General features: G+C 43.0%; 1 protein-coding gene across 1 annotated transcript; it reads right to left on the reverse strand.

Moving 5' to 3' along the window:
- Positions 1–12,637: 12,637 nt before the first annotated feature.
- Positions 12,638–23,779, reverse strand: Isl1 (ISL LIM homeobox 1). Its single transcript, XM_048442852.3, has 6 exons — positions 23,517–23,779; positions 22,433–22,622; positions 19,382–19,641; positions 17,305–17,591; positions 15,921–16,088; positions 12,638–13,921 (listed from the first exon to the last, which is right to left on the reverse strand). The coding sequence occupies exons 1-6, from the start codon at positions 23,542–23,544 to the stop codon at positions 13,805–13,807; spliced, it is 1,050 nt and encodes a 349-aa protein (XP_048298809.1). The 5' UTR covers positions 23,545–23,779; the 3' UTR covers positions 12,638–13,804.
- Positions 23,780–24,104: the final 325 nt, after the last annotated feature.

Here is a 24,104-nt window from a genome sequence, read left to right on the forward strand (position 1 = left end):
TCAAAGCAGTGAGGGAAAAAATGTTTTTGGTAAGTTCTATCCTCCCCAAACCATCTAAAAGTGCTAAAGAATAAAGAGCCTCTGGTAGGTTCTATGCTCCCTCAACCATCTAAAGGGTTAAAGATGTAAGAGGCTCTGGTACTTCAGCTGCTCTTTATGAACCTAGTAACTGGACTCGGTGAATGCGTGGTTATCAGAGTAGAGCCTCCTAGAATCACTACACTCAATAAATGTCCAATAACAATGGTGAAGACTTAGACGAACTATATTTAAAATATTTCCCCCTTAATTCCCCTCCTAAATCTGGCTTCCATCTTTGCCTCTTTATGGTATCCAATGACCTCCATTCAGCCAAGTTCAAAGGCATTTTCTCAGCCCTTATCTTCCTTGATCTTTCTGATGTGTGGGGTACAGCTTTTCATACCTGCCCCTTTGAAGGCTTCTGGCTTCAGTTCCTGAGACATTTCTATTGTCTTTTACTTTTCCTCATCACCACCCAGATCTCTTCACTTACTTCTCACATTTATAAATGTCTTTCTTTCTTCTTTATACCTTTCCAGTCACTTTTCTCCCAACAGATCTTTGGTGAAATTCTATATCACTTGTGTCTCCCTGCTTTTTTTTTTTATTCTACACAGATTCTTTTGTTTTCACTGTCATAGAAGAGAATAACTTCCAGATACCCTCTAACACTACTCTGTCTCTTTCCATATAGCCCAGAAACATCAAGAACGAATCAACATTCAAAAACAGAGCTTCAGAATAGAGCTGATATATCCATATGCACTTAATCGTCACTAACTACTCTCTATCTCTTAAAAGGTGCCTTCCTCACAGAAGCCTAATTTGATCTCTCTCTCTGTGTGTGTCTCTCTCTCTCTCTCTCTCTCTCTCTCTCTCTCTCTCTCTCTCTTAATCATTCTATCATCTGCTTTTGCTTTCTGTCTTTTTTGACTCCCCTTAATAGCCTAACTGTGATAATTTGTATTTGTGTGTGAGTTGTGAATGCATCATGAAAAGGGATGCTCCATGAAGGCAATAACTTTTGGGTGTGTTTATTTTCACTGAAACAGCGTACAGAAGATTGAATGACATATAACAAACACTAAATATTCAACTGCACTAATAAATACTAATAAATGAATGAGGAAGTGAATAAAAACATGATTGGCAAAGAATCAGTCAGATTCAATCAGTTCGATCCTCAGGTGCAATTTTGACTTCTTGCCTACTTCAGCGCTCTAATCCACATTCAGTTACTCTAGAATACAGAATAAGGCTATATGGATACCATAAATAGGCATCATCCACAAAAACTTCAATATGAAGGAGATAAGAATTCATTATCCCTTTGTATTTTAAGCTGAATGTTTTTACTTGGAGGACAACTCCATCCCCAAGGTTACTTACAACACTGGCTATTCCAAGGAATTTTTACACCAGAATGTTGGGGGACCATTGTGACCTGATTAGTCAAAGCTGCGCCTCCATGGATATCAGACAAATGAAAAGAAAAGGTGGTCGTAGGAAGCCTAGTCCCTGTCTTACAATTTAAGTAAACCTAGAATAACTATGCCACTCCTCAGTTTCCCTTGGCATGAATCTGCCACGGAACCTATGCCACTGCAAGAGGGACTAGATTTGCTGCCAGCCCACATGCCTGTGAAGGGAGGGGATGGTGAGAGGGCTCTGTGGGTAAAGTAGCTACTGCAAAAGTGTAGGAATCTGAGTTCAGATACGCAGCATATATGTAAAAGCCACAATCAGTCAATAAGTATCTGCCACCCCGATTCTGGTGAGTGGGAAAGGTGCAAGAGGGAGGTGCCTGTAGCTTGCTGCCAGCTACCCTATAGTGAGAGACCCTATCTCAAAATATAAGGTGAAGAGTGACACATGAAATCATACAACACTGACATCTGACCTTAATAAGCCTGTTTACGAATGTCAGCGTGTACCTACATACATGTGTGCATTCACAGGTACAAGATGGGGTCAACTGGTATACAGCTGCAAATCTAGCTATGGATTTCTTAGATTCTCTTAAACCAATCTTCCCCTTTCTTTCTGTGGTGACATGATTCATCTTGATGGTTACCTCCACAATCACCTAGGAAACAAACCTTTAGTTTTTTACCTTAGTTATTTTTCTTATTGCAAATATCTGTTCATAAACAATTTGAGGAAGAAAGCATTTATCCAGATTGATAACTCCATTGAGGGCGGGGAAGACATGGCTGCAGGAGAGGAAGGCATTAATGACAATAGAAGCAAGAGGCTGGCTGGTCGAATTACACCTCCACTCAAGGAGCAGCGATTTAACAGGAAATGGGGTCAGACTGAAAGGCTCCAGCAAGGCTCCACCCCCTAAAGATTCCACAACCTTCAGAAAGAAAGCTACCGGATTAGAAACTAGGTGTTCCCTCAGGTGAGCCTGGGGAGGACATTTTACGCTCAAACTCAACAGCATTTCTTTAAGGATGCTTCCACGGGGCTTGAGCAGAGGTCGGAAGCCCCACGATGAATGTGAGAAGCCTCAGTTTATGACAAGGAGTTCGTGACTGAGTACTGAGTGACAGACCAAAGCTCTTCACGTGTGTGTATTTTGCAGTGAGTGGAACTGTAGCATTCGTCAGTCTCTGCTTTCTGATTGTGGAAGCAACGTCATGAGCAGCCTCACAGTCTTGCTGCCTGCCATGGGCTCTCTACTACGGTAGGTAGATTACTCCCTCAGATGGACATAAACTCTTCCACACGAGTTGCTTTTGTTCAGAACTTTGTCACAATAACAGGAAAAGTGACCAGCACACCGATCATCTGTAACCATCGTGATCATTTCACTAAACCATCGTGGTCCTTGTCTTGTCTTCTTGTCATTCTTTGGTCAGTCACATTCGTATCAAACACCAGGTGACTTTTCCCAGGCTACAACCACCATGCTGAATTCGTTATATCAAAATAGTATCAACTTCCACCTATCTTGTATCAGTGGTATTTGATATGGGTTGAGGGTTCACCATTTCCATGACTTTGCAAGGTTAGGTTCTAAAATAGCTGAAGTCTCACACACTTTAAGAAGACCACTACCACTCAGCATACAGGTATGTGCCTGTCCCTTCCATATTTTCTTGCCGTGTAGCCTTGAAATGTTTGCTATATAATATTTCTTTTCCCCTTGATAATATGGGACTTCAGATCAATATTTGATGAGGGAATTAAAAGGTCATACACATAGATATAGATGTCAATACATATGTAGATAGGTGTGTGTACATATAAATTCATGTGTATGCAAACATATATACATACACACATATGTGTATATATAAATATATCCACATATATATGGATTTATATTAAACCAAAACCATGATTGCTATAAAGATGACTCAGTAGTTAAGAAAATATTGTTGTTTTTCTGGCAGAGGACCCAGATTTAGTATTCATAACTCACATAACAGCAACTCACAGCTATAACGCCAGTTCCATGAGGTGAGGACCAGTCATGTACATGGTAAACATACAAACATGTACACACTCATACATAAAATAAAGACAAATCTTTGTAAAAAAAAAAAGCCTCTATCATTAAGCCGATAATATTCACCATTAATTTTCTATAAGCACTGCTTTCCTATAATCCTTCTGTAAAAGGACGGTTTAAGGCTGCCGTTCTCAGTATCCGTTCTGAGACTTCCTGAGAGGGTTTTCTGGGAGTCTGTGAGACAAAAACACTTCACATATTTTTATTTTGTAGATTCTGGTGTTTGTTTGTTTTTGTGAAAGGGTCTTGTTCTGAAACTCTGGCTGGCCTAGACCTTGTCCGTATCAGAGCTAAGCCTCTAACTTGTTGCCTTTCTCCTCTTTATACTGGATGTCAGGAATGCACCACCATGTCCAAGCTGAGACCAAAACACTTTACAGAATAATTCTCTGATACCGTATTCTTATTTTACTCTCACCTTCTCACAAGTGGGCACAGGGTTCCAGAAGCTACAAAATGTGTGCTAGCTCCACGGATGAGAATGAGGAAACAGATCCATGAATTCAACTGTCAGCTATTAAACCAGACATTGTGAGATTTGCAAAACCAGAAAATGACGAAGCTCATTTTGCTTTTGTTGGTTTCACAAGCTAAAGTTATTTGACCATTAAAAAGTTATTCATAATATGGTGAGTTCTTTAAATGAAATAATGATATGTGTAAATTTGCCTTTTAAGTTTATCATACAATAAAGAAACATAAATGTGACCCTCTCTAACAAAGTATTTTTTCTAAGAGTACATGGTGAGCTTGAAATAAATGAATGTGAAGGCCTACTCATTTAAGAGGATAATTGTAGGGTTTTTGCTTTTGTTTTGTTGCTTTTTTTTTGGATGTTTGTGATACCCACTCCCTATGCCAACAGCATCTTTCTTGATCCCTGAATGTAAAGAAAGCAGACATCAGTAAGAATGTCCTTAAATAGTATCTGCTGACTTGACCTAATGCAGCCCTCACCCCAGTGGAGTCACCAATGACAACATATTACTTTTTTGATGTACCACTATCACGTATATGAAAGAAAGATGAGGGCTGTGCTGAGAAGTAGGTGCAGAGGTCATTGAGAAACAGGCCCTGGCTGTTCCCATGCATAGCTGATGACGGTAAAGTGCTTTATAGATAGAGAAGTGCTACGTCATGACACAAGCAACCACTCTGCCCCTGCTACAAGAGAAGCCAACCCTTTCCTTAATATTCTCTATTTTAAAAAGGCCTAAAAGAGTCTTGGTCTGCTGAGTCCCTCCAGGAGATTTAAAACAACCTGAACAACATGAGGAAGGAGCCACATTCATCATTTATATCCTGGGACTGATGCTGCAGTCAACAAAGCTACAGACTGCAGTCTAATGCCATACTTATCTGTGCCCAAGAGAAACCTCTAACGACAGTCAGCTAGGGCTGCCATCATGCACATCACAAATGCATACATTTCTTCACCAGATTGATTTCATAGAGCGTGCCCTTAGTGCTAGGGGAACACAAATAAACAAATCATCATTCCAAAGCCTGTAAATAATTGAACTGAAACCACCTCCTCTAGTGAGGGTTTGCAAGCAGCATCTAGCAGTTTGGGTTCCAGATCTCTGTGGGAAGAAGCAGTACCCTCTGTATTTTGCCTGCCTGTGTTTTCTTGGAATATTAGTTAATTCAGGATTAGTGTTAAAATTCTAAAAGGCATGGGAAAGATTTCCAGGACTTTTTTCCTTCTATGAAACAGCTAACAAAGTAAATTCTAATTCTATCATTTCATGTATTTACTGTCACTTAAGAGACTAGCATACCAATTGGGCCCAGGTTTGATCAAAATTACTTTGCAGGATGTGCGGCCTCAGCACAGTCTGAATAAAGATATTGCTGGTTGAAATCTCTCCAAGTCCCTTTTTCCACATGAAACTCAAGGACATACATTCTCCATCAATGTTAATGAGACTTACAACTCTTCTCTGATGAACTCATAGAACTAAAACTTGAGTTTTCATTGCCAAGCTACTATACTTCATCCAATTGTTCCAATCTGGAAAACAGGGAGGGATTCAAGAATACTAGTGAGTTTGAAGTTTGTTTGTTTTTTCAAAAAAATGAATATATGATAATCTTTAAAATATCAAATATACTTTAGCACAAACCAGAATTCTAAATATAAAGCTCCAAAATATTTTCAGCTATTACGAAGAAAAATAAATGAATAATTACAGAATTTTCTATGAGGTTTAACTCTCTAGAAACTGATAATCCATGTTTTCTGCCTCTAAACATTTTAGGAATCAACACATTACTCTCAGTGGAAGCAGATTGCCATATTTTACAAATAAAATCATTCCTATTGTTTCGTGAATTAAAATTTAAATGTTATTTAAGCTGTTTGGCTACTTTCCTTCAAATGTTTCTTTGTAGAAAAGCACTTTCGCATGACCAAAATTATTAAACCACTGAAATAAAATGTTAAATAATTCTGGGATACTTATGACATTTTTATTAAAATGAACATTTAGCTCCTGAACCCAAAGGGTTTTTTTTCTTATTAGTACTCCAAAATATACTGTTTTGATGTATGAGTGTCCTTTTTTACAAATTAAACTTGTTACGTTCTTGTTTCATGATAATTCCTCAAGAAATCAGATATATGTTTGCTTTTGTTTAACATATTTCAAAGTAAACTTCTTTATTTAAAATGTTAACAGTTGTTCAATGACTAATTGTTAAAAATCTTTCAAACAAATACGTTTGTTTCTGCTGTTTTAACTGCGATGTGGGCAATAATTTTAACCAAAGAAAAGCATTTAAATTAGTTGACAGTGATATTTAAGCCACTAACGTCACTACAGACTAGAACTTACATAGGTAATATTTTGTAAAGCTGTGTCTCCCATTGAACAAAGATGAGTTTACTATTGTGTGTTACAGACCTCTATGGGAAGACGACAAAAAGTTAAAAAGACTATTAGGAAAGCAAAATCTTTCCTGGCTCTTAAAACTGAGTTCCCACCGTGTTTTCCCTTATCATATTCAGTGGCCCTGCCTCCTATCATCTCCATATACCTGCTAAGTTTAACAAGTTTCAAGCAACACATTGTATTTGTGACAGGTCTTTCCAAACAATCACCTTTACCCATGAGAAAAAGGGCAGTCGGTGCTGAGTTACTGTTTGGGATTATTTTGTGGAGAAAGAAGGGGGATTTACTTTAAAACCTCCCTACTGAAACTGGTGCAGTTCACGAAACTGAATTTGGCCCTTGTCTATCTTGTGTCATGGTGGTACACTGTACTTAAGCAGAGAACAGACAGGAAAAGGTTTGCATTTGCTGCCCCCCCCAAAAAAGGCAGGAGGTGGTGTTTGCCTACACTGCCTTTAGCAATAATCCAGTAACCCAATTATCCTCAACTACATTTATGGTTGGTTTACAAACAATAGCAATATTCTCTTTCTCTCTCTCTCTCTCTCTCTCTCTCTCTCTCTCTCTCTCTCTCTTCTCTCTCTCTCTCTCCTCCTTCCTTTTTTATCTCACTACAATGCCCTCCCTCTTCTTCTCCCCCATCCTCCCTCTTCCCCCATCTCTCCCCCTCCCCTCCCTCCCTTCCTCTCTCCCTCCCTCATCAAGAATAGAGAATACTAAGGAACTAGAACCCTTTCTTTTCTATTTGAAACAAGAAAACAAATCCAGAGGGAATGAGTAAATGATAATTAGCTTAATCATATTCAATTAATTTAAAATGCAAGCCACGGAATGTTTATTAATCCTCAAGATTGGTTGTCACAAGGCACCCTAAGATTCCACCTCTGGGTTCTCTTGTTCCCAAGCACATGGCAGCCCCAGCGTCTTGGGAATGGGAGTCAGTGAAAGAAGATCAAGGTTTCCATGGTTTGCCCAGAGAAGTGGTCATGAAAATACTCACAAGCCCTTTGTGCTAGCAGTGGAGAAAGGGCATCAGCCAAGCAGGGACACCCTGTCCAAGATGGTGACGCATTCTTCTGGGTACATTTTGAAAGGAAAGAAGAGCAGCTTATTATTGAACTAAATGTTTTTATTGATCGCCCTTGAGTCAGTGCCCACTGACCCTGCAAACCATAAATGGCTACAGCACAGAATTGTCATTTCCAGGCAGCGAGCAGAGATACTGAATTCTCCCACCACTTTCTCCCACAGACCCTTATATCCTCCGCCTCCTGCGTGTACTGGAAAAAACAAAACAAAACAAAACAAAACAAAACAAAAAAAAGACGGAGGCTGGGTTTCCCTAAAACTCTGTCCGGGCCAACTGAGAGGCGGTGCACGCACTTCAGACGCACATGGCATAACCGCCCAGTGTGGAGACCCGCTCAGTCTAGAGCTGGACGACACCCCCACCCAGTGCTGGTGGCACAAAGCAGCCTGGGCGCGGGACTGCAGAGACAAATGAATGTTTTGCAGCATTCTCCATTAAACAATAAAGCAAGCTGTAAAGCCTCAGGTGCTATGTTTGCTGTGCGGTCTGCGCAGCGAGGTGGCTCCGGGCTCCGGGAGCCCAGTGCAGTGGGCCGGGGAGCGCCTCTTCGGCTGATCCCAGGGAAAGATAAGGAGCCGCCGAGCCACCAGCTCTGTCTAGACTCGCGACCTCACAAGTCAAGCGCCTTGTTTGGATTAGCCCTCCAGATCTGCCAACCTGATCAACCCCTGAAAGAGAAGGGCCCAGAAACACCCCCTTTTCCTCTTCTGGGCTACGACGATTGTCGCTCCTTTAAGGGATCAAGGGCCGACTTGCCCGCGGGAGTGGTGGGGCTGGTTAGACCAGTGTAAAGAACCCCCCCCCCACACACACACACACACACACTCCTCACAACTCGCCGGTCCCCCAGCACACAGGAAACACACTCGTGGGAAGGCCACTAGAACTGCATGTAGAAATAAGACAATTTCACAAATTACATTACTCCAAAAATGACGGCAAACTTTTTGATCAATGCTATGAAAAAGTCGAGAAATAGGTAACTCTAACTAAGTGAAACCTCCCACCAGAATCTCTAAAGGGGCTGTAAGTGTGTCTTCTCACCATGCCTGATCAAAAGCAGTCACTACCCACCACTGTCTTGCAAAACTGGGTGTCTCTTTTCTGGGAAAAATAAAAGGAACAATATTTTCTTTTTATAAGTCATGTACATATACCTGCTTCACGTTTTTTGCAGAAGTATAAACAGAATTATATTGCTTTTTTATTTTTATTATTTTATTTTATTATTATTATTATGGTTTTTATTTTTTATTTTTTTATTTTTTATTTATTTATTTATTTTTGTAGAAACAAGGAGTCTTAAGCAGTGTTCCAAGAAGAGGCTGTACTCCTGGAGGCTGGGAAACTGACTTCTTGGAGCCAATGTACGAAGTATCATAAAATTAAAGGATGTTTTTGTAACAATGCTCACAACAACCGGCCCTCCCCCCTCCTCGGATGCCTGTAAAGCAACTTCTCTGTCTACACTTCAGAAGTCTCTGGAGAGGTGTGGAAAGACCCTCCATCACGCCTGGGACATTGTCAGCTGTGAAGTTTACGTTTGTGGCGCCTGGGCTCAAGCAGCCATCCAGTGGCTTGCTTGGTTATCAAGAAAACAACAATCAGGAAAGAGGGGGAAACAGATTCTCTGCCAGAGCCTTGAATTAATTACTTAGAGTATGAAAACACCAAGTCACACTGTAAGCATTGCAGTGCTTTTATCACAAATCCGTAGCAAGAATTGAAGGTTTAGATCCATTTTTTCTAAAGTAACTTTCCTTATTTTTTTTAAGGCAGAGAAATACTTGGCCTTCCAACATGCCCAAAGAAAATCTAAGTTGCTTTACTGTCACACAATCTTTAATTGTCAGTTAACATGGGAGGAAAATTCAATCAATAGAACTCAAGCCTAATTTGGATTATAAATTTCATTGATAAAAGTTAACTAAACTGAATTTTACAAACAAGAAAATAAACACTTTCTATGAGTTTACTCATTTGGGAACATCCAAAGTGGCTAGGTGTCATATAAACAACCACTTGGGGGAGGAGAGGGATGAATTAAAAACCTTTACACTACATTTTCTTAGGGAAACAACTAAGTGATCCCTAGTAGGAAACAACAAAGTTAGACTTCAATAATCAATTTTGTGTGTCGCTTTTAAGTGCAAAGCATTAAGGAAAGACACTGAATTTGCACACGTTGTCATTTTGGCTTGCAGTCAAGGGGATGAAGATTGATCAGAAAGGGGGGGTCAACAAATAGAGTTTAACAAGTTGATGGGGGTGAATGGCAAGAAAGCATCCCAAAGTTGAACTGTGAATACTAGACACCAAGAAAAGTTTTGTGTGAATAACAAGACATACACACACCCATGCAGAATGATACATAAGTGTTATTGCAATGGGGGAGGTCTGCAAGCATGATTCTAATTTAAAAGGAAAGTTTTCAGTGTTAAGAAATTTTGATCCCTTTGATGAAAGGGGAACAAAGAGGAATAGTAAAATAGATAGGTTACTGTTCTGAAGAAACCCTATGGGGTACTCTCATCTTCAAGGGTGTAGGACCTGATATGAATCCCCTGGTTTAAGAGGAGCATCCTAGATGATTCGATTGCATCCAATAATAGTTTTCAGAAGATAGAGGAAATGAGTCATAATATCTAGAATGAAGGACTCAGAGGAACAGGGAGTGGGGGACACAGACAATAGCAAATAAGAGGGGTTTGGTTAGAGGAAAAGAGCTCACAACTGGGTCTCCAGAGGTGTGCAGAGGAAGGGGGAGAGGGCAACGGTGACTTGCAAACAAGAAGGCATGTCAGCCTTGTTTCAGAGCACACCCTAAGGAGGATAGAAGGGGAAGACACATCTTTATCATCAATAATACAAGAACTCGACCCATAATTCATTCTCAGCCATCGGGACAACAAACATCTTGCATCTAGAAAGTGTAATCCAAATGATTCATCATTCTCTGCTAAATGACTTAAATTCAAGCTGTGGACTTCAGAACAAACTGGCATCTACATACACAAAATATCACCACACACACACACACCTCTTTAATCTCAGAAATCAGTACCCAGAGGATTGAAGATAATAGAGATATGCTTCTTGCCCCAGTCTCCCCATTGCATGAAAAGTATAAATAAAGTTGTTGTTCAGATTTCTGCCCTAATGGTGGGAAAGGGACTTCAGTGATCTTTTTGCACCTCACCCTGAGCTTGCATAATCAGGTAACTTTCAAGCTTAACTTGAAACTCACATTGTACCTGCCACCCTCCAGCATGCTTAATTGGTAGCTTTTCTAGGTATAAGGTAAGAAAGGGGGAAAGCAAACGGTGGACGAATTGATACAGCAGCCAGGAAACTAGAAGAATCAACTTCGATGATAGGAGATTAGAGACCAGGACAGGAAAAAAAGAAGAAAGAAAGGAAGGAAAGGAAGGGAAAGGAAAGGAAAGGAAAAGAAAGGAAAGGAAAGGAAAGGAAAGGAAAGGAAAGGAAAGGAAAGGAAAGGAAAGGAAAGGAAAAGAAAGGAAAGGAAAGGAAAGGAAAGGAAAAAGAAAAAGGAGGTGATGGGGAGAGCACTTCACGGAAGAAGATCCTTATGAGATAAGACAGAACTCTTGTTTTTCCCAGCAAACAACTACAAGCCATTATTACCGCCCGCCAAATTATTACCCCTCTGTCAAGAATTAGACACAACAATCAAAGTAATCAAGGGCATGTCTAATGCACTGTAACATTTTCAATGCAAAGTTTGTTTTCTTTCTGCCCTCGCGGTAGAGCCTGTAATTAACCCGTTATGTAGAACGATGCCAAACAAAAGCCTAATTGAGGCTGGCTTCCCGACTTGCGCAGGTTTGGAGAGGGTGAAAGCAAACTCAAGAGCTGCGGGCCTCGGGCGGGCGTCGCGCGGGGTCCCGCCTCCGTCTTGCTCTGAGTCAGGGGCTGCAGAGGGTAAGGCGCCACATTACACACGGTTAGGGTACTTCGCTTTCGTATTTATTAAGTTGTCAGATACTGAAAATGGCATTACACTCGCGCATACAAATGAATCGACTTTCCAGAGTCAAAGAAAGATCCTGGCGTGGGGAATGGGAATGGGAATGGGAGGGGTAAGATCCTGGCGTGGGGAATGGGGATGGGAGGGGTAAAGAGAGAATGGAGTGGTCCTAACCCTAAAGGAACAAGAGGCCAGTTTGATGCAGGGCCCTGTGCTTAGCCCTGGATTCTGTCGCACGCAGGTGAATCTTTACCAAACGCGGCGTGGGTGGCAGTGTCTGATTCAGAGCGCTTGGCCCCCCGCCCCTCCGGAACTACCAAAGCCTGTAGGGAGCCCGCAAAGGGAAGAGTCAGGTCGGTCACTCAAAAAAAAAAAAAAAAAAAAAGGCGGTTCCCAAACGGTACGCTTTTCGCGTTTCTCCCTAACCAGCCACCCTTCTCAAGGGTTTGAAATTAGAGACGAGACCGGAGGGGGTGGGGGTGGGGGTGGGGAAGTGGAAGCGGGGAGAGAGGTAAGAAAATGCAGACACCTACAATTCTCAGAACTGCTGAGGGAGCCTTTCTTCTCTTGGTCTTTCCTCCCTTCTGCGCAAATAAAGCAGCATTTCTCAGTCAGCCACCACTAGTCTACAACGGCCATCCTTCACTGCCTAGGCAGAGGAGCCTCTTCAGCAAGAATTTATGTTTGAAATGTCGATAATTTCAATGACTCTAAGCTGAGACTTTGGTATGAAACACTTGACGCCAAGAAAATAAAACAGTGAATCCAATCAAAACCCTTTCTCAAAGAAACCTTCTTTCTTTTGGGATGGATGCAGGGGTAAAGGCAAAAGACAGGGCGGGGAGAGAGGAGGGGAAAAATGAGGCTGAAGAGAGAACAGCATCTCATTTTCAAAAATGCTGTAACATTATCACAGTTGAGAGCTAAAGGGCTTCTTCCAGCCAACTTTGATTCAACTATTGAAACCGAAACTTGCACACCCGACCTGAACTACTTGCAATACAATATCACAGCTACTGAACTGTGTGTCATTTTTAACCCAACTCACATGCAATCCTTAATTTCGGACATCTTAAAGACTTGCTTATAAACATATAAAAGAGGGACCCTGAATCATTGCGTTTATTTATTTATCTATGCCAAACGTTTATTAGTGAAATAGTCCTGAAGATATAATTCTACATATGGCGCTTTGATTTCACATAATATTTAAGAAAAAAAGACAAAACACATAAAATAAGACATATAATTCAAAGACCACGGTACAACCTTTATCTTTTTTTTTACTTCAGCAAACAAAAAAAAAGTCAAATGACATGAAAAGTGGCAAGTCTCCTGACAATAAATAATAAATTACTTTATAATTTTTGCAATGCAAGAGCAAACAAAAAAAAGTTTCCTTTTTTTCCTCTTTATTTCCAGAAAGAGCGAAAACAGTCATTTTAACCAATAACTATACACATCTTTGGGGGAAAAGTTCTTGGACAGACACAAGTCAAACACAATCCCGAGACGCTTGTGGCAAAATAGAGGTAACCTTGTTGCAATGCTTTATAAGTTGGTTTTTAAATATGAATTCAAAAACCTTTAAAGTCGCTTCAGACTTCTTGATAGAGGATGGATCTCAAAAAAAAAAGTAAAGAGAAATAAAAAGAAAGGGGAAATGGGAGAAAAGGCAAAAGTAAAAGAGAAACCAGCTACAGGGCAAGCTAAAGAGACCCAGAATTTCAATTAATCCCTTGTCAAAGTCAACTAAAAACATAGCAAACCAACGCAGCTCCGCCTTCCTGAAAGGACCCTTTCAGCCACTAAGGCCAGCTTCTTCCGCTCTGTGCTGGAGCTCCTGTTTGGCAAGGCAATGACCAATATAGAAACAGCACCATTCAGAATAGGGTGGACTAGAAAATTCTCTATTTCTGCTTTTCCTCTAGATGTGCAGCGAAATGAAAACGCTTTTTTTTTTTTTTGAGATCCTTGAATATAAATCCTCTACGTTTTAAAAACGTCTTGTTTTATTATTATTCTTTTCAGTACTCCTAAGGTCATTGAATAGCATATGTTGGGCTTGGGGTCTTGTTTGTTTTTAATTCTAGTAAAACCCCATGATTGTCTTCACAGTGTTGCTACCATATCACCTAGTCATTAAAACAGACTTCGTGCACTTCATGGAGCATTCGTTTCTTGATTCAGTTTTCATTGACTGGGTCGTTAAATACTTTAATTTCGGAGTTCAACATAATTTCCCACTTTCTCCAACAGGGAAAAAAATACATCTGAATGACTGTTCCTCATGCCTCAATAGGACTGGCTACCATGCTGTTGGGTGTATCTGGGAGTTGAGAGGACATCGATGCTACTTCACTGCCAGTGGAATTAGAGCCTGGTCCTCCTTCTGAAAAATTGACCTGCATGGAAGGTTGAGAAGTAAATAAAGGAGGCTTCAAGAGTGTCCAGCGAGACATAAAAGTATGATATTGTGTATGCATGTACTAGGCCCTGTAAATAGACAGGTAGGTACATCAACAAAGACATGCTTGTCTATAATAGAACTTTAATAGGCTGAAGGGAGGCCTAGGAGAAGCACTTGAAATCCTCTCGCTTTCTCCATCTTCCTAGAGATCTCTCTTTGAACTCCAGCTGAATTCCCAACATTATGTCATATTAAATTATTTAAAAGCAAATGTGTTTCCCACTGCAAAGTGGCATCACGACTCTCCCACGAAGGCTCAAAATAAAATTAGCCTGCTGGCTACATGTAGCCCTGGGAGCAGGAAAGTTCTTTAGACATCAAAGCCTTTCTTCTTCAGTGTGGCTGGAGAATCAACGGAGGTTCCCTGGAACAATGACTAGCTCTTTAGAAGGCTCACAGTGTGGTCTCGTTGTCTCCTCCTCCCCAATTACATGAGGGGACCCATACAGTATATACCATCAGTTTATAAAGACGTGGTCCTCTACAACTCCACTGCTCTGTAAATGCCCCACCCCCCACTCATACCTCCCACCGGAGCCTCAGATTCCATTCTGCTGTTCTCACCTGACACTCGGGTTTCAGGAGGTACCAATTCTTGGCTGTCTTGAAGGCTCTCTCTACCGTCTTTCAATTATTCAAAATTTGCCCAGACAGTGCTTCATATGGACAGCAACTCGTTGTATTGAAAATGAAATTTCCCCGCTACTTCCAGAATCTATCTTCTTTTCTACTCTATTAAACTTTCCCCTTGAGAGGTCAAGGGACTTCTCAAATTTGTCTGCTCACTAGACTGGCCCATTTACACACACAGCCTAGAGCCAAGCCCTTTTAACCACTTGCCTCTGGCCAATCACCCTTATAACTGTTGACACAAGAAAGCAAATGTCCTCAGGGCACAGGCGAGGAAAAAAGAAAAAGAAAAAAGAAAAAAAAAACTATCCTCAACTGATGCATTAGCCTTGTTTCTAAAGAAAGGAGTGTTTTTAGCATACAGCTTCATATTTAATAACACAGGATCTGTGGGGCTGATTATATTCTAAGGGGAAGAAAAAAACCCTAAGTATTTGTACCATATTGAGAAGGATATATTTTTAACATGTTTGTTTATCTTAACCTTTTTTTATCTTAACCTTTTATAGGCAAAAATTAATTAGCCGTCATCTATGGATGAATATGTAAAACACTTGACAGCAAAGACAGGATTCCACAAATTAAATATACATTGTCTCTGATTGACAATGCTCATGTTCCTTTTGGTATACATGCCACATTATATATAATTATGTCATAACCAAACTCGTTGATTTTTAAAAATGTTTAAGAAGTCCTATACTTTAGATTAAGATATACTGTGAAAGAAGCACAGCAACAATAAATATCAATCAAACTATTTGAATATGCATTCTCTTGATTGACACATATGAAAATTGTGTTCACACAACTGCCTGCTGCTTATGGATAGCAACGGTCTAGCTTATTATTATACTGAATGCATAGTATAATTAATTCTACTTGAACCTCTCACTAGATACAGACAAAGTAATACACTTACTGATTGCTGATCCAAATGCCAAGGTGATCTCTGAAGTCCTTGTAATTTATAACCGGCTAAGATGTGGGATACTGCCACCGTTTGCACCTCTGCACACATAGCTACTTAGGCACCATGAAGTTCATCCCACAAGACGAGCCTCATTTGCAGACAGTCGCCCTATGTAGTTACATTATGCTGTCTTGTTTTTAAACAAAGATTCATAAGAGATGTACTTCCTTTGTATTTGCTTCCCTCCTCCTCACCATCATTCCTTCTTGCTTTCTCCCCAACACTGGCACAGGGACCCTGCACCCTCCCCCAGTGGATCTTTCAGTGTGTCAAAGCAGAATCTCCTTTCTGTTGGGAATTCCGCCTTCTCTGTTTGGGAGCTGACACTTACCAGTTGCTGAAAAGCCGGCTGATCTATGTCACTCTGCAAGGCGAAGTCGCTCAGTACTTTCCAGGGTGGCTGGTAACTTTGCACTTCTACTGGGTTAGCCTGTAAGCCACCATCGTGTCTCTCCGGACTAGCAGCCACCATGGGAGTTCCTGTCATCCCTTGGATATTCTGTGAATAACCCCCCCCATTGCAACATGTTAATGAGCACACTCCCTCCCTCCATTGTCTTGTATGTGCTAAGCAAATACACCCAAGTATTATCTTATCTATATAGTGGCCCTGTATTGACTCAGTTAATCTGCTGCACCTATGGATATTAGTTAGAGCTCAGTTTTGTTTTTCTTCTCCTATGTGCTGGATTATTTGACTGGCTGAGCATTTAGTAAAACAATTCGGCTACAACTCTCATCTTTTCCCTTCCCCTTCACAGTTTAGCCCCAAACCCCTCCCGAGTCTGCCTTCACAAGGCCACAGCCTCCCACAGTAGAAAGCCGAGGTCCAACCTGGCCTCCATCAGCCTTCTGACTCTGGTTTTCTAAGTAGTTTGGGCTAGCTGAAAACTATCTTCAACCACCCACTCTTCAGTGGGAACCAGCCCCTACCCCATCCCTCAAGGCTTTGGGGAATGGCTGCTTCTGTGTTATTATGCACTCACTGAGCACCCTTGCTCAGTCCTGGCCTGCCTGCCAAGTTTAATGACAGCAGATTTTATGGCATTTAAAAATAGGGTCGAGGTAGTAAAAAAGGAAGGAAGGAGAAAGAAACCCTTCAGCTTAACTTAAGCACAGGGTAGGGAGAGAAAGGAGAGTTTTGCCCAAAATAATAGTGCCAAAGGCTGGGAGGAAGCTTTGGGCTCCACCTGAAGCAGTGGATGGATTATCTGCCCAGGAACCTTGAAGGTCTCTCACATCCTCAAGAACAGTGGCAGACTTCTCCAAGTGTTGGGATGAGGCCAGAATGATGGGCTGGCTGTTAAAGCCATTGAATCATGTTCTAGATCAGCACCCAAAGTGTTGTCCTTTACAATACTGGCAACTCTAATGATCTCAATGCTTGCAAAACCTGAGCTGAGACCTCACTGCCACCTACACTGGGAGGGAACTATGAGGCCTTCTTGATGCTAGGTGCAGTTGATGGTGAATACCAAGAACCCCTTTTGGAGCCAGCAAAGGATGGAGGCGCTGATCAGATCTCTGGAGCTTTAAACAAGCCAGCTTTCAGCCATCAGTAGCCAATGTGCTCTATACACCTGGGTTTTGGTGGAAGCGGGAGGCTCTCCTTTGTCTGGGCTCCTTGTTGGCGGTGCTCTGCTGGGTACCAGTCCACCAGTTCAGGAGCACGCCAACCCGATCACCATCCCTGGCTTGGCCTCGGGGCTACTCACAGTTTTGTCATTGGGCTGCTGTTGCTGGAGCTGCTTCATCATGATGCTGCGCTTCTTGTCCTTGCACCTCTTGTTTTGAAACCAGACTCGGATCACTCGGGGGCTGAGGCCGGTCATCTCCACTAGTTGCTCCTTCATGAGTGCATCTGGCCGAGGGTTGGCGGCATAACAGGTCCGCAAGGTGTGCAGCTGCTTCTCATTGAGCACAGTCCGCACGCGGGTGGTCTTCTCAGGCTGCTTGTGGACGTGAGGCCGCAGAGCTGGCTGCCTAGCTGAGATAGGCTCGGCTGGGATGGGGGGGAAGGAGGGAGGAGGTAGGGCAAAGAAGCCTTGTGAGTAGGCAAGGTCACTCTCAGCTGTCACCAACCCGGTCCACTCCCCACCCAGCCTGAGCTCAGCACACCAAGAAGCTCAGAAAGAGGGTAAGGAGAGAAAAGAAATCTTGCTCCTTAGTCTATTGATGACAGTGCCGCGCAATGGGGGAGGGGAAAGATGCGACCCCTGCCCATACTTGGGTCCCTACGGAATTAGCCAAAGGAAGCCGGTGGTGTCTCCAACTGCATCAGAGGCATTATTTTTTAACCAGTATTTTCCCTTCTTCCTCCCTTTTCCTCAAAACCAGAAAAGCACAGATTATCCTAAAACCCCCACCTCCAGACTTCCCCTTCCGGGTAAAAACCACAAAGGGTACCTGAAAATAAAACGCAGAACACCCCCAGTGACAACCAGAGACACCACAGGGCTGAGTGTCTGCGATTGAAAGTCAGAGAATTTTTCCAGAAAGCCTTGAACTTCAATTCTACGGGACAGTCCTCTTTTAGAAGCTAAAATAAATTGCTGTATTTCGGCTATCCGAAAGGGCCCCAGTCTTTCTTAGTATTAAATCAGCGTGGGATGTTCCTGAGACCAGCTGACCCCAAGCAAATGAAAACTGAAACTCTGTTGAACTGTCTGAGCTTGAGACAAACGGCTGCTGGGGAATATCCTTCCCTTCTCTCCCAGGACTTCGGCCTCTTCTGCGTTTCTCATCCTTGGCTTTGCCCCATGCCTGCCAGTTAGAACCCCCCCCCCCCAGAACAGACTTCTCAGAGCAGCTAGAAAGGGGTGAGCAGGAGTGGGGGGGGGTTGGAAGAACGCTGTCATTTTCCTCACCTCCAGCATTTAGTAGGAACTGATGACTTAATACTAAATGGGAGGGAGGTATAGAGCTCTGCCTCTGGCTGGAAGGCAGGTAGGAAACAATGTCCTGCTGTCTCACCGCCTCGGTTCTAGCCAGCCTTTATGTTTCCACTTTCCTTTATGGGCTACTGGTTCTCTGATCTGGATGGTACAAACCCACACCTTGCACGACCCCCTGGGATCAGGCCAAACACCTATGGGGTCAATTCAGAGCTACAGCTACAGGCTTGGAGACGAAATTCTCACCAAATCACATAGAATGAATGGCTTAAAGAGGCAGGCTCCTTTTAAAAGGCAATTACTGCAGATTAGGCTGTTGACAGTTTTAAATTACAGCCCTGTGCGGTGCTGCTGTTGCCGACACTGTATCTTTTAGGGACCTGTTTTCTGACCAAAACATAAAAATAAAATTTAAAAAACCTTTTGGATTGGAGAGTAAATCTCACAAATATATATATATGCGGGAAGCTAAATGCCTTGGGGCTGCTGAAGCTACCTTCACCGGGCTAGGGAGGAAACTCCTGGAGACCCAGGACTCCACCCCTTTAATTAGGCAGCAGCGAGGAGAAAACCTGGCAGAGAGCTGAAGCCCATTTTCAGTAAGCCATGGGTTGGAGGCCAAAGTAAAGCTGACGGTATTGTTTGGGCTTGTGTATACATGTGTGCACAAGTGGGCTATGCTGTGTACCCAAATATAGCCAGACATGTAGATGTGCGCTTGTCCATTCAAGGTAGACGGTGAGTGTAGGGAAACTTGCTAGAAAGGCGGCGATGAGCACGTGCTGTTTATTGCAGGTCACATTCACAATCACCCTGTGGCCCCCAGGTTGCTAGAAGGCAGCGTTTCGGCTTAGCCCCCACTTGCCTTTCCCCGGCTTCCCTCTGAGTTGAGAAGTACCTGCCATTTGCAGCGGCCGCGCTGGATGCAAGGGGCTGAGAGGGTCTCCAGCTCCCAGGCTGGCCCTCTCCACCACGTCGTGGTCCGCGCGGCAGAAAAGCCCATCCTCCCGCAGCGCAAATTCGTCTCCCGGGATGAGCTGTCGGCTGCAGGCTACACAGCGGAAACACTCGATGTGGTACACCTTGGAGCGGGCGCGCATCACGAAGTCGTTTTTGCTGAAGCCTATGCTGCATTTGGCGCATTTGATCCCGTACAACCTGCATGAAACGGTCCCCCGGCGTGGGAAGAAAACCACAAGAAAAGAGGGTGACTTCAGGCATGCTCTGGCCCAAGATGGCCAGCGACCCAGGCCATAAACCTTGACCTGCCCCCGGGGGACGTGGGGGGGGGGGAATCAGTGGTAGTAAAGTTGAACAGAGTATAGAAACAATCTTCTCTCTTCACCTCTCCTTGTCTCCCTCCCTCTCTTCCTCCCTTTTCCTCGGTCTCTTTCATCCCCAATCCCCCACCCCATACACACATTGACAAGAGGAACCTTTAAGAGTAACCTCCGTGTCTGTCTCAGTTGGTACCTCTTAATTCAGACACCCAGCCCAGGGAAATTTTATTGAGGGGTTCTAAACCTGGAGGAAGACTCTGGTTACCAGCCCCAGGGTTATTCTTGCACATTCTAGCTGGGAGGAATTCAGGGGACATTGGTTACCAGTAACCTCATTGCTTTCCATTCTCTACCCCTCAATTTCTACTACTAAAAACATTTCTGAAATTGCAACGACAACAAAAAGGTTGGACTGGGGACTGTCACCCTCTACTCCAACTATGGACACGCAATTACAAAACAGAATAACAAAATGAAGCCTTAGAGGGTTTCCAGATTCCCAATACCAAAGGCCTTTCAGTATGTATCCAACTGAAGAATTTCCACAGGCCACATGTTAATGGAATGTTCCCTCTCTATTCGTCCTCTTTTATTTAAAAAACCATCTTCTGTTCCCTCCCTCAGTTTTTCTTAGGTTCCTGAAGCATCTACCTCTATTTCAGTTTGCCTGAGAGCCAACGTGAGCATGACAAATGGAAAACAAAACAAACAAAAACCAAAACAACACACACACACACACACACACACACACACACAACACCTCACTTCTAAGATCTTCCTCCTTGCTAACCTTTCTTTACCGCCAGGCAGTTCTTATAGGTTCCCTCTACTGTTGTATTGCCTGGTTCCATCTACACCTATCAGCTATTCCTACACAGAAAGAGGAAAGATAGGACAGTATCCACACAAAGAAGGGGAGCATATTGCTCACCCAAGGGGAGAGCTTAAAATCAAAATGGTCACTCTGTCCTGCTTTTACAACTATAGAACCTTCAAGAGGGGTACACATGAGTGTTCTCTGATGGAAACACACACACTCACACACACATACACACACACACAGAGAGAGAGAGAGAGAGAGAGAGAGAGAGAGAGAGAGAGAGAGAGAATTGCAGAAAAGTAAAAGCAATAGAATTGCCAATGAGTTCGCTCTGCTGCAAATAGACAGATCCAGAATTAGACAGGCTGGTGTACAACTGGGAGAACAGCAGCTGCTGAGGAGTAAGGATGCTTCTGGAGGCTTGGAGTAGGCGCTTCCTTTCCAGAGTTCCCAATGTACACTTCAGCCAAATAAACAATGAAGATGGCTTATTCGTCAGTGTTACAATGCAGATTTCAATGTTTTCCTTTCCCCTTCTGCCTCTCCATTGCAAGATCATCCATTTCATAGGATGAAGACTGGCTTTACTTGTGCCCAAACCTTTTACAAAATCCCTCCCCTTTCCTGTATCCCACTTCCTCCCACTCCCCTCAGAGCATTAAAACAAAACAAAAGGAACAAACAAACAAAACCCTCCCTCGGGCAGACATTGTTTAGTATTTAGTTTCATCTTTCAAGCGTATACCCTCCACTCCGAGATTTAAAAGAGAAAACAGCTGGGCATTGTGGGAGCAGAAGAAAAACTGGTGACCAAGTTTTAAATCATAACTAAACTTTAATGAAAGTTCTCAGGCTCCAAAGCCTTCTAATGCCTAGAAAGGGCACTCGCCTGCATTGCGAATTTAAAATCGGCTCTATTTCTGCGATCACTAACCTAGGAGTATCTTGCTTTGTAGTAGGACTAAAGCATTTCCCTGCAGAAATTCTACTACCTTTTGCAGGTAAAAAGTGATGTTTTTAGCACATACACGGGTCAGAGAAAACTTGAAATCAGCAAAACCGTACAAGAAAAGCAAGCTCAGTTCTTCTGTGGGTTTGGTCTTGTCCCGTGGGGTGATTCCCTCATTTTATCAGTTACTGGAGTTTAATGTGAGAAAGGAAGCTGTTCAATTACCTAAATATACCAATTGTTCACAGACAGATGATGGGCAATTTGATCTGCTCTGTCTAATTCATCAGTCCAGATAAGATAAGAAAGAAAAGACAGTTAGATATCACCAAAGGGTTAATATTTAAAAAGATTAAATTTCCGGTCCTCCCCCCCCCCTTTTGTAAGAAATATTTTGGTTGGTTTTAAAATTTTCTACCAAGGGGGACTCATCCAAAATGTAAAGGGCGCAATGGTTGTGTTTGTTTTGCAAAAATCCTTTGCTGAGACTTTTGTCTATTTGATGGGCACTTCCAAAGAATTTTTAAGTCAGCGGTAAAACAGGAGAATAATAAATCAGATGCTAAACTACCTAGTGGAAATAGATTTTTTTTAAAAGTTTAAAGAGCTAAACTTATTTGCCTTAATTTTGTTGGTGTTCTTAGAAGAGACGTATGGAACAGGGAAATAATTTCCGCATCAAAAAATGCCAGGGGTCGTTAACAAACATTCACAACAAAATTTATGAAAGCTACCGTGACACCTCCTCACCCCCAGAGAAATGAACCACAGTTTAATTTTTGAAACACTTTTGCACACTGGACCCTCTAAAGCAAACACCCCGAGAAGACAAAGCCACATCAAATAGTAAACAAGGAGAGCAAGGAAATCTCAGAAAATAACAATGTGAAAATGGCATACCTGATATAATCTCTTTTACAGTAGGTTTTTCCATCCCTAACAAAGCACGTACAGCTCTCGTCCAAATACTGATTACACTCCGCACATTTCAAGCACGCTGCATGCCATTCCAAATCCGGAGAAACCCTCAGAATATACTGATCGTGAATTTGATTGCCGCAACCAACACATAGGGAAATCAGACGTTTTTCTGAAATGAAAATAAATACATGATTGACTAACCGTTTACTTCCTACAGAGATAAACACACTTTTAGTGTCGTTCTCTTATAGGGTGTACTCTGGAAGAATTTTTTCTTCCTCTTTTTTTTTTCTTAAAGAGTATTGCACTTAGGGGTGGTAATTGGAACGTGCCATCAAAACCTTGACTCGCTTTTTTAAAAAGGGAGGTGGAATATATGTAAAATGCAGATTTGAATAGTCTACATTTGTAAGCCTAGCACGCAATCAAACCCGCTCATTTTGTGTTTTCTCCCCTCCTCCCTCTTTGCTATAATCATTAGGGAAGATTATGGATAAGTCAAGTCAAAGAAAAGGTTTTGACTAGAAGCGTTAAACCAACGCTGGGATGTCTATATTTTCCGTGAAGCACGTTCTTCAATAGCACAAGGGATGGATATATTGTTAGAAGAGTAGACATCAATACAGTTGTCACTCGCTCTCTTTTGCAAGTCTAATGTTAATACATATCTGCCGGTGTGGTTTGTGCAGGCAGACCTTTGCTACATAATAACCTTCTCCAAGAGCCCCGGATTCCGGAGAAGGAAATCACCGCTAAGTACCAGGCGGCTAGAGTTTGGGAGTGCTCACAGGCAGATTCAAACACAAGGTATGCTCAGTTTCCCGAAGATCGAAATGAAGATCATCAAACATGCAAGCGTGACGACAAGGGAAACATAAAAAAATAAATAAATAAAAACACAGAAAAGAAAACAATAACAGCAACAACAAAAAGGAACCACCGTTTTTCTTCTCCAGGTAGTAACTAGAAACCCAAAGAGCCCTGGCACCATTGCCCGAGAGAGAACCCCTTACCACAACAGCACAGCACATCGAGCCCCCCGCAAGGTAAAACAAACTCTTACTTTTTGGTGGATCGCCCATGTCTCCCATATCTGTAAGAGGGAGTAATGTCCACAGTGAAATGGTGGTTGGACAGTTGGTGAACAGCCCACAGAGAGGATGCTGGTGTTGTGGCTAGGTGGGAAACAGTGGACCCCGGGGTTGCCAAGGCTGAGGGAGCCGCTGGTCGGCTGCGCCGCGCCCTCGCCGATCCGGGAGTCCGATCTAAGGCGGCGGAGTCGGCAGAGCGGAGGCGCTGCGGCGGCGGCGGACTCGAGCGGCTCGGGGCACCTCTCTTCCTTATCTCTTACTCAAACTTCTCAGCTCCAACTCAGCTCCTTCGCCATTGGTCTGACGCAGTGCGCGGGGACGTCAGGCGAGCGCCTCGCCCATTGGCTGCCGGGCGAGCGGCGCAGCTGTTCTGATTATCATATTTCAGTCCCGGCGTCGCCGCGCGCCACTGCCTGCTCGGCGAGCCCGCGGGAGAGGATTAGGCCTCCCGAGGCCACAACACTCCCCGGGTTCCCGGTGGCCCCGTTCCCGTCCGCCGCCTCCTTGTCCTCAGCCCCTTCCCTGCGCCTTCCCGGCTGCGCCGCGTCCGGTCGCGCTAC

Source organism: Myodes glareolus, chromosome 15 (assembly GCF_982192425.1).
Source record: "Myodes glareolus chromosome 15, mMyoGla1.1, whole genome shotgun sequence".
Taxonomy (NCBI): domain Eukaryota; kingdom Metazoa; phylum Chordata; class Mammalia; order Rodentia; family Cricetidae; genus Myodes; species Myodes glareolus.